Source organism: Myxocyprinus asiaticus, chromosome 30 (assembly GCF_019703515.2).
Source record: "Myxocyprinus asiaticus isolate MX2 ecotype Aquarium Trade chromosome 30, UBuf_Myxa_2, whole genome shotgun sequence".
NCBI classification, from domain to species: Eukaryota; Metazoa; Chordata; class Actinopteri; order Cypriniformes; family Catostomidae; genus Myxocyprinus; species Myxocyprinus asiaticus.
The window spans coordinates 9,729,733-9,740,280 of NC_059373.1; the positions used below are offsets into that span (position 1 = coordinate 9,729,733).

Genomic DNA, 10,548 nt, shown 5'->3' on the forward strand with positions numbered 1-10,548 from the left:
TGGAATTAGCCCACAATACAAAAAACAAACAAACTCTAATTTCTGTGCGCAAAGATGTTTAAATTAAAAATAAATATACAATACTAGGAGAAAAACATCAGTGTGCTTTTTTGGAACACTAACATATAGGCCAACTATATTAAATTATTGTTTATACTTTTGAAAAAATGCCAGCAAAATTCCCTGTATTAAATTAGGCTAAATAAATTACCAAATGAATAAAGCATTAAATAAAATAATTAATTACCAAATGAAAAAAATAATTTTTATGCCTTTTCTTTACACAAACTTAAATTAGCCTTACCTTGTTCTTTAGATAAAAAAAACTTGTCTGAATGACATTCTCAGAATATTCTGCACTTTATTTTCAAGACTATAAACTATCAGAACTATTTGTTCAGTGCTGAGTTCACTTTCAGAAAACTAGCTTTTGAACATTTGAAAACTTTTAAATATTTTAAATCTAACCCTCTTTACCTCGGATCGCATTTGCTGAGCTTATTCAGAAAATGTAAATTTAAAAAATAGCATTATGACGCTAAAATTATAATTTTAGATGACAGTCAAGTTCAGTTGGTCGTTAAAAGTTGCTGGACAAATATACGGGACATAATGCAGTTGAGATGGCAATGCTTTAGATGATTATTCAAAATAGCCTATTGAGTATCAGGAATGTATCAAATATAAACCCTGATATTACACCACATCAATTATTCTTTAATAGCTGTGCACACAGGATATACATATCGATGGATGGTCCTTATATTGAGACTGAAAGTTTCCCCCACTACTTGGTGCAGGTTGCCAGTTTGAACAGGGCCATGAAGATTCGCTTTCGGGTCGGAACCGGTGGCAACCTACGATAGGTGCAACATCAGGACCAGTATTACAGTCCTATCAGAAGGGCAACTGTTCCCTTTTGATTGCAATTCCTCGTCTTCTGATTGCTTTTATTTGTGAAATGAAAATGACAGTAAACTGTCTAATTTCAATGAATTGTCTTAATACTCTCCCCATTTTACCAAATAATTAGGGACATCTGGGAGGCGAAAGGTACACAATTAGCTATATACACACATTTCTGTATGGAAACGGCTTAAGGGCAGATTTCTTTTGCGATATACAAAAACTTATGCGACAGTGTTTTTTTTAGACATAACATCATCACGCACACCATTTTTATCGATAAAAGGCCATTTAAATGGAAACAGGCAGAAGACGGCAAATTTCGCAAATGTTTTTTTACGCATTTTCACTTTGTCGATAACAAAATGGCAGGAAAAGTGGATGGAAACTAGGCTATAGATGCGTTGTGGCAAATGGTATCAGAAAAATCATTGCCTTGTTAGAGAGCTCAGGGTATTTGGAAGACACAACCAGAACTGAGTCAAAAGTCTTCCTGAAAAAATCTGTTTTAAAGAGCTGTCACTGGAGAGTTCAACAAGGCTATCCTGCTCCTTGGAGGTGAGATCCGCAATTACATCCTTAGTATGGTTGGCAAAGGGGTTCTGTATCCAGCTGTGCTGTTCACTGAGGCCAGGAAAGTAGTCCTGCATCTGTGACTTTAAAGCCTCTAGGTGCTCTGTCATAGCAGCAGCTGCAGTGACTGGAAGTGGCCTCTCTCTTTAGTCAAAAACTCGGACACGTTTTCGAAGCACTCATAGTTGGCTCGCACTACTCTTTTCTTCATGGTTGCCTCTATTTTGTTGTGTACGTGAAACACTGTTACTGCTTTCCCCTGTAGGGTTAGATTGAGTCTGTTCAAGTGGCTGAAAATGTCTGACAAGTAGGCCAATTTACAAGGCCAGTCAAAATCACAGAGGTAGTCTGCAAGTTCGAATTTAGAGTCAATGAAAAATGTTCTGACTTCACGTAACTGGAAGAGCTGGGTGAGCACTCTGCCGCGTGAGAGCAACCGGACTTCGGTATGCAGTAAGAGCTGCCGGTGTTCACTTCCCATCTCCTCACACAAAAGGGAAAACAAACATGCTTGCAATGGATGACTCTTGATATAATTCACCATTCTGACAGCATCGTCTTTTACTCTTTTACCAAGCAGCCTTCGTTTTTTTTACTCTTTTACCAAGCAGCCATCGATGCATTTTGAAGGCGCGAATTTGCTGACTGAAATCGCTGCTAATTAGCTGTCTAGAAGTAAATTTCATCATCTTGTGCACTACATTATCATGGTGGATACATTTAGAAACAAGTAAGGTATCTCACCTTGCTATATATATATATATATATATATATATATATATATATATATATATATATATATATATATATATATATATATATATATAAACAGTTTTGCTATATTTCAAAACCTATCATTGATTTTTTTTTTTTTTTTTTTTTTTGCCTATGCCACGGCCCCCCTACAATACCTCTGCGGCGCACCGGGGGGCCACAGCCCACACTTTAGGAAGCGTTGTTCTATAGTCTTTAGGGTTTTGATGTTGGCAAAAGTACCACTTACCTGTAATTTTTGTTTTGAAGGGACAGCCTGTATCCTTTAGATGTTTGCTAGTTACATTCAATAGATATATACTACAGTTTTAAAGTTTGGAATCAATAAGACATATTTGTTTTTGAAAGATATTGATGCTTCTGTTTACTAAGGCACCCTTTTCAGCAACCATTACTCTAGTCTATGAAGAAAACCTCATCCTCACCCATTCTAATGTTCTCATTTGATACTCGTTTTCTTGCTTTAAATTTTGACTCCTGAGGGTCTAGCCATCTATTGATGGTTTTATGCTTACCTTATTTATGAAAATGAATAATGAAGTCCTCCAAGGGCATTTTCACTACAGTCAGCTATTGATTTAAAATGCATGATGGCGCCAATAGTTGTACTAACTTGGTCTGTGTTGGTGTGAAAATAAAGTTCACAGAGTGATTTAAGAGATATAAAAGTAAAACCGGTATGTTGCCTTGAACAACGGTCAAATACACAGTCCTTATACAAAATTATTTGAACTCTCATTGCCAAGATTGACCAATAAATGCAACATTATGTTGATGCTTTTCCATCTCTTGCTTTTTTTCTAGGCATTCCCCTCAAACTGGCAGGAAAATCATCTCTTCCTGCCAAACCTGATATGAAAGGCAGAAAGTTTTCCAAAATGGACCAGAAATGTGCGAGGCCTAAAATGGTTATTAAAATGGCAGCCAAAATGATGCCCAAGAAAGACGCAGAGCAAGTTAAAAGGCCTTCTTATGGTAGAGATGGACAATTGAAGCAGGGCAGCTCAAGTAAGACAAATGGTAGGTTACTCAGGGGCCAGAAGGAGACAGATAATGAAAATGGAGTGGACGAGGTGTTCGAGCAGTTAGAAGATGAGGAGAAAACTGCAAGATCGAAAAGGCATGCTTCCATTGCAACAGAAAGCCGGGCGAAGCACAGGAAGATAGTGTGGGCTTTAACACTGATTAAAAGTAAAGAGCAAGCCTACAAACTTAGAGGGACCCAACACCAAAGAAAATCAACAGAAAATACCAAGGCACTCGAAGGCAACCAGTACCACAGGAAGAGGACCACAGATATTACTGGTAGTAAGCAGGCAGGTGCTATATCCCCAAAACCAGTTGGCAAACAGAGGAGGGACCACAAGGGTTTCTCTCCAGAAGCAGGGACAGAAGCAGGCCAGGAGTCTGTTTTATCTCCTGACGGAGAGGCAGGAACATCACTTAGCGACATTTTGTTATGTTCTTCCAGGAAGGAGCCTTTTGTAAAGCTACGAAATTGTTTTTATGGCCACCGAAGGATACAGAAACAAGACAAACGCCAGTCACATGACATTCAAGGACAAGTGTCTAGTGTGCCTAGAAAGAGGCAGCGACTTGGCTACATAAATGCGGACTCTACAGAGCACCATGCACAGGAAAAACCACTCGAAGTTGTAGGAGAAATGGAGAGGTACGCTTCTGGAGGCCAGGCAAAACAACCTAATCACTCTGCCAGACCGATTGTTAGTGCTCGTTCTTCCCGAGTCATTAAGGTACCGAAGAGGTTCATGGATGATGAACGCATGTCTGCACTCCCAGAGAGAGGTTCCCCAAAAAAGGCAGCTTCAACTGAGATTCCTATGGATCCCAGCAGAATGAATGTTGATCTTGTCCAAACCCAAGAATCTGGAAACAGGCCTAAGGCCTCACAAGAGCCACAAATGCTAAATAATGCAGAGAAAAGTGTTTTGGAAACAGTGAAATCTCAGGGAGGCAAACCTATTTTGAGTTCTTCTGGTCTCACTGGTGGTCCTCGCAGGAGGGGTGGGAGACTCGGCCAAGCCACGGACCACTATAAGATATACCGTAAGTTGAAGAGGCTCACAGCAAGCCTGGCCAAAAGAAGAATGCAGCAGGTTGCCAGTGCTTGTCCTGGATTAGTGGATGAATGTCCTGGGGCTTCTCAAAATATGGAAGGGACTGTTGATTTGCGGCGGAGAAGAAAGTCTGATCTCAAAATGCAAGACCTGGATTCTCCAGGCGTGGTGCCAAAACTAACCATACATGTTGGTGAATGTTCTAATTCGGTGGAGGGCTATGACCCAGCTAAAGAAAATGGTAGGATTTGCTGTCGTATCCTAATATTATATCGCAGATAGTGTTTTTTCCACCTTAAGGGTATGTTTACACGACACCGATGTACTAAATACGAAAACGTTTCTCCTCTACGTTTTTGAAAAGTTTCGAGTACAGACAACAACGTTGTCAAAACGATCCCCGTTCACACGGATCCGCGAAAACTACTAAAAACGCTGTATTATGCAGGCCAGGCCAGTAGTTGGCGATGTCACTTTGTAAAGAAACACTATGCGCCTGCGCACATAAGCATTCTTCCACAGAGTGGTGAATACAAACAATGAAGATCTACACTTTGCTGGAGAAGCGTCAATAAACTCAAAATCTTGAGCAGCACAAACACAGTCCTGTAGTCCGCCATTGTAGTCTTGAATGTCTCGCGCGTTGTTTTGAAGTACTCGCGCGCATGCCTATAGACTTAACATGTAATACGCATGCGCATGACGTCATCGTTTTCACAACTTCGCGTTTTTGTGTGTTTACACGGAGACGATAATTGGTATCGTTTTCAAAAACTTGCACTTTGAAACCCGTTTTCAAAAGTTTGCGTTTTCAGGCCCCAAAACGCCGTTGTCGTGTAAACGAACAGCCAAAACGCATAAAGTTTTCCATTTTTAGTTGAAAACGTTGTCGTGTAAACGGCCCCTAAGTGTCTTCGTGTGTTCTTGCGTTCTCCAGCTAACCCTGAGACTATTTATTTCTTCAGTAGAGACAACCAACCTTGAGGGCACTAATGAACAGAGGGCAGAAGATGCCCAGGTGATGGCAGAGCAAGGTGGTGCCACTAACAGAATGAATATTACAGGTGCCAATAAGAGGATGTTCCACCTGCTGAAGAGAGCCAAAGTCCAACTGATTAAAATCGACCAGCAGAAACAGCTGAAGTCAGCTCAGGTAAAAAATCAGACTGCAGACATTACAACAACACAGCTTTGTTGTATTTTCAAGTCACTCACTGCATATCTGGCAATCTGCCTCTGCATTCTTTCATCTTTTTTCACTGTCGAAATCAGTTGTCGTAATCGTTGATTATTTACCGTTAAGAAATTCATTGATCAAGAAAAGTAAATAAACAAAAGAAATAGGGAAGATATAAATTAGGGATGCCAATTTTCAGACATTTTCATTTTTGAACATTGAACGTTACATTTATTTAGTGCTTTTCTGACACGACACTCAAAGCGCTTCACATACCAGTGGGCTCTCAACCACCACCAGTGTGCACCATCCACCTGGATGATGTGACAGCAGCCATAATGCGCCATTACGTTCACCACACACACCAGCTATTGGTGGGGAGGAGAGAGTAGAGTGATACAACCAATTGAAGGATGGGGATTATTAGGAGGCCATGATTGATTGCGGGGGAATTTGGCCAGGACATTGGGGTTACACCCCTACTCTTTACAAAAAGTGCCCTAGGATTTTGAATGGCCACAGAGAGTCAGGACCTCGGTTTAACATCTCATCCAAAAGACGGTGCCTTTTTACAGTATAGTGTCCCCATCACCATACTTGGGTGTTAGGACCATCACAGACCGCAGGGTGAGCACCCCCTGCTGGTCTCACTAATACCTCTTCCAGCAGTAACTTTAGTTTTCCCCAGGAGGTCTCTCATCCAGGTACTGACCAGGCTTAACCCCGCTTAGCTTCAGTGGGCAACCAGTCTAGAGCTACATGGTGATATGGCTGCTGGCCATAATTTTCATAATCGTTTATTGTGGAAATTAATTCGCGATTAATCGTTAACGTTAATACCGCAAAACACACGTGGAGGACTGAAAATAATAGGTGCATGTAGCCTATTGTTTAAATATAATTTTAATTAATACACTTTAGAAATGCAAGTATAGCGAAGAGGGTGTGGGCGGACCTTAATCGCATGTGAAACCAGTAAAAAACTAATTGTTAGCCAGCCTCTTTTTATTGCTGCACTTTATACTCTGTGAGAGGGAATTTGAAAAGAAACTTGCAACTGAAATGTTATCCTTGTCCATTGTGAATATTCAGTGTAGCTGTGTATGAAGCACTGCCCACAAAGGGGTCACTGCCAAACCAATCAACTTCCTATTGGTCAACGTGTCGAATTCGTCTGTCAAAGATCACCAGACTTGAACTCCACGTGAAATCCGCGAGGTGAAATTCTTCGCCTACGGAAGTCCATCGTTCAAAATTCACGATCGCGCTGAATCCCATTGAGATGACTGTATTTTGCCCATGGAATTTCTCCACATAGCATGTCAAGTCATTCTGTGAAGTTTATCTCAAGATCGAAGCATCTTATTTGGACTCGTTTTAATCGGGAGCATCTCTTAATCTTAAGGAACCGTGTGCATTTGTTTCATGAAGATACAAGCGACAAAAAGCCACATCTGTTTGTCCGCTATTTAACTCGCTATACTTTGGTCACATATATGTCACATCATTACTATACTGTATGATGTTTTGACTGTATGTTTGACATGTATGACGTGTAATGATATTTTTAATAGGTACTGAAAACAATACTTCTAATTTGTCGTCAATTTAAAAAGCACTTGTTAAGTTTTACCAATTAATCAAGTTTCAATCATTAACAATAACGATTGTCATATTAAGGATATTTCTAAAAATGTGCAACCTTAGTCCAAAGGTTGGTTATTTTGAGTGGATATAAAATTTTAAATACCCATAAGCTGGTTCCTACCTTATGGCCAGCAGTTGTACCACATTTGTACAGACTTTGTCATTTACATGGTCTGTATGTTTATGCTCACGATAATGTGTGTTTTCTGTAGCTTCTGTCTGGCTCTGTGAGAGCAGGAGACAGATCAGTTGCCGTCATGAAGAGAGGCAAGAGGAGAGGGAAGAGAATAGTCAGGTCTAACACGGAGGGGGCTCCACAGGTGTGCTTCAATTAAAAATTTACTCTGCAATTTTGTTCACTGTATATCTTGAGTGTAACATTGTGCTGGTCCACCTTTATAGGGGCCTTTGATAGGTGGTCCTCGAATAAAGCATGTATGCCGAGCGGCAGCGGTGGCACTGGGACAGCCACGTGCCATGGTTCCTGATGATATTCCCAGACTGAGTGCTCTTCCCCTGCATGAGAGGGAAGGGATCAGCGCTTCACCTGCCGAAGAGGGTACACACCTGTTCTGTCCTCATTCTGTCCATTATTAGTGGTGCTTACTAAGGCAAGCATCACTTCTGGTATTGCTTATATTTAGAGTTAAGAACATGAATAGACCCCTAATACTAAGTATTAAACTTAGGTGTGTAACTGTTCTATGGATGTGATGGCTCAAATCATATGAAAAAAATCTAGTTTGTAGTATCTGGGAATTTTCCCTTTTAATTCCCTTTCCTTTTTCATTATTCTGAATGAAATGTAGAATCAGAGCAGAGAAAAGTGGCTCCTATATGGTTTTGATTCAATATCAGAAACTTGCTTGATGTTTAAGCCCTCAGTTGTCATATAGATGATTTATCCTATTTTATAGTTTTAAGGGACCTTATACAGGCCGTTTTCACATTTGGTTCGAGTGCTTGATCCAAATCAGAGATAGATTCCAACAGAAAGCTAGTGTGAAAGTGACATTATTCTTATTTTTATTTCTCCTCTGCTTCTTCAAGATGTTGCATCTCACTCTGAACCTGAAAGTGAAGGATCTGTTGATCAGAAGCCAACAATTAGGCGTAGGTATGAAAGTACTTTTTTTGGCAGTCGGCTAAAGCGCTGCTTCCGCTGCAAGGGCTGCAGTCGGCTGGAGGACTGCGGTAGGTGTGTGTTCTGTCTGGACAAGCCCAAATTTGGAGGACCCAACAAGAAACGGCAGAGCTGCATGTAAGTGAAAAAGAGTTTCCACTTATCATCATACATGCAGTATAATGTCAGTATATCCGAAGGTTTAAGACAAATTAAAAGTAAGCCTTTACATTAATTTTGTTACACATGTCATATATTCATGTTGACTTGAAACGTATGTATAGGCATGAAATTATGGAGAGCCTCTTTGTGGATTTGTTTCTTATTTTTTGACAGCTTAAAGAAGTGCTCTGTGATCGAGCAGAACAAAACGAGACGATTCAACAAAGGTACATGCACTTTCCTCTTTAGTCAAGAATAAGATATTTAAATAGCATTTAAGATTCAGTGTAAATGGGATATTTGATATTCCATCCCAAAATTAAAAGAGTCATTATATACACATGCTCATGCTATTCCAAACCTGTATGACTGTATGTCTTCCTTCTTTAGGCAGAATGTTAGCATCAGTCACCATTCACTTTCATTGCATATTTCTTCCGTCTTTTTTATTTGACCATTTCTCTTTGGCGCAGTCCAGATGAAGCGACGCCGGTCATCAGCAGCCTCTGGCATGTACAGCAGCGAGGAAGAAAACGAGGAGGAAGGCGGAGATGAAGGGGGAGGACAGGCCCTTTCCAGCACATTTATCCCCACCAGGAGACAACCCAGACGACAGGTCACGCCACTGTGCTACAGAAAACTGCTTGAATTTGGCGACTCTGACAGTGAGACGCAAAGTGCTGACTCTGAAAAGACAAAGGCCAGCATGACCCAAAAGACTCAATCCAGTGGTATGGATTTTATAGACCCTTGTCAATATCTTACATTCTTTATTTGCGGGATTAGCTCTGTGTTCATCTGAACAGTTAAAAGGATAGTTCACCCAATTTGGAAAATTCTGTCATCATTTACTATCCTTCGTGTTGTTCCAAACTCATACGAACACAAAAGATGATGTCAGCCTCAAATTACTTTCATTGTATGGAAAAAGATGCAAGGAAAGTGAATTGTGACTGAGGCTTTCTGCCTAACATCTCCTTTTATGTTCCACAGAAGCAAGTCATACAGGTTTGGAATAACATGAAGGTGAGCAAATGATGACAGAATTTTCATTTTTGGGTGAATTATTCATTCATGATTTAAATTGTTTGACACAATCCATGGAAAACCAATATTTTGATCCTCTTTCCTGTCTGTCAGGTATGGCTACCTCAGAAACTGCTCCAGAAGAGGCTGCAAAACAGAGAAAGCAAGGGCTTTACAGAGCTTTTTGGGCCCAAAGCAGAATTGATAAGGTTTGTTAACTTGAAAATTGTCTGTTTTTTATTTTTCTCTCCAAACACTAAAACTCAACTTTGATATATTTGGTCCACACATTTATAATAAAAAAAACTTTCCATGCCATGTGCATGACAAACTCAACTTAAAGGGATAGTTCACTCAAAAATGAAAATTCTCTTATCATTTACTCACCCTTCTGGCATCCCAGATGTGGATGACTTTCTTTCTTCTGCAGAACAGAAATGAAAGATTTTTAGAAGAATATTTCAGCTCTTTAGGTCCATACAATGCAAGTGAATGGGTGCCAACATTTTAAGCTGCAAAATCCACATAAAAGGAACATTAAAGTAATCTGTATGACTCCAGTTGTTAAATCCTTGTGTTCAGACACAATAGATGTGGGTGAGAAACAGCTCAATATTTAAGTAATTTTTTTATCATAAATTCTTCTCCCTGCCCAGTAGGGGCGAAGAATGTGACTCACTAAATACAGAAGGAGAAAGTGAAGGAAAAAGGACTTAAATATTTATTTGTTTCTCACCCACACCTATCATATCACTTCAGAAGATATGGATTTAACAACCAGAGTCTTATAGATACTTTTTTGCTCCCTTTATGTGGATTTTGGAGCTTCAAGATTTTGGCACCCATTCACTTGCATTGTGTGGACCTACAGAGCTGAAATATTCTTCAAAAAATCTTAATTTGTGTTCAGCAGATGAAAGAAAGTCATGCACATCTGGGATGGCATGAGGGTGAGTAAATGATGAGAGAATTTTCATTTCTGGGTGAACTATCCCTTTTAGGCCTCTCTTATAAGATTTCAGTATGCTTTTTGTTATAGCTGGAATGGGCAATTGTTGCTTAACTTTTTCTTTTCTTAGACA

The 10,548-nt window shown here is 39.9% G+C and overlaps 1 protein-coding gene across 2 annotated transcripts in view; it reads left to right on the plus strand.

Annotated features, from left to right (window-relative positions):
- LOC127421184 (histone-lysine N-methyltransferase 2B-like) overlaps positions 1–10,548 on the plus strand; it is a 47,962-nt gene that overhangs the window by 6,806 nt on the left and 30,608 nt on the right. The window contains exons 3-10 of one of the 2 annotated variants that reach the window (XM_051664008.1): positions 3,058–4,572; positions 5,297–5,484; positions 7,368–7,475; positions 7,558–7,714; positions 8,206–8,416; positions 8,615–8,667; positions 8,914–9,171; positions 9,581–9,675. In XM_051664008.1, coding sequence (XP_051519968.1) covers positions 3,058–4,572; positions 5,297–5,484; positions 7,368–7,475; positions 7,558–7,714; positions 8,206–8,416; positions 8,615–8,667; positions 8,914–9,171; positions 9,581–9,675 — 2,585 coding nt within the window. The remainder of the gene's footprint in view (positions 1–3,057; positions 4,573–5,296; positions 5,485–7,367; positions 7,476–7,557; positions 7,715–8,205; positions 8,417–8,614; positions 8,668–8,913; positions 9,172–9,580; positions 9,676–10,548) is intronic. The other variant, XM_051664009.1, reaches the window with a different exon arrangement.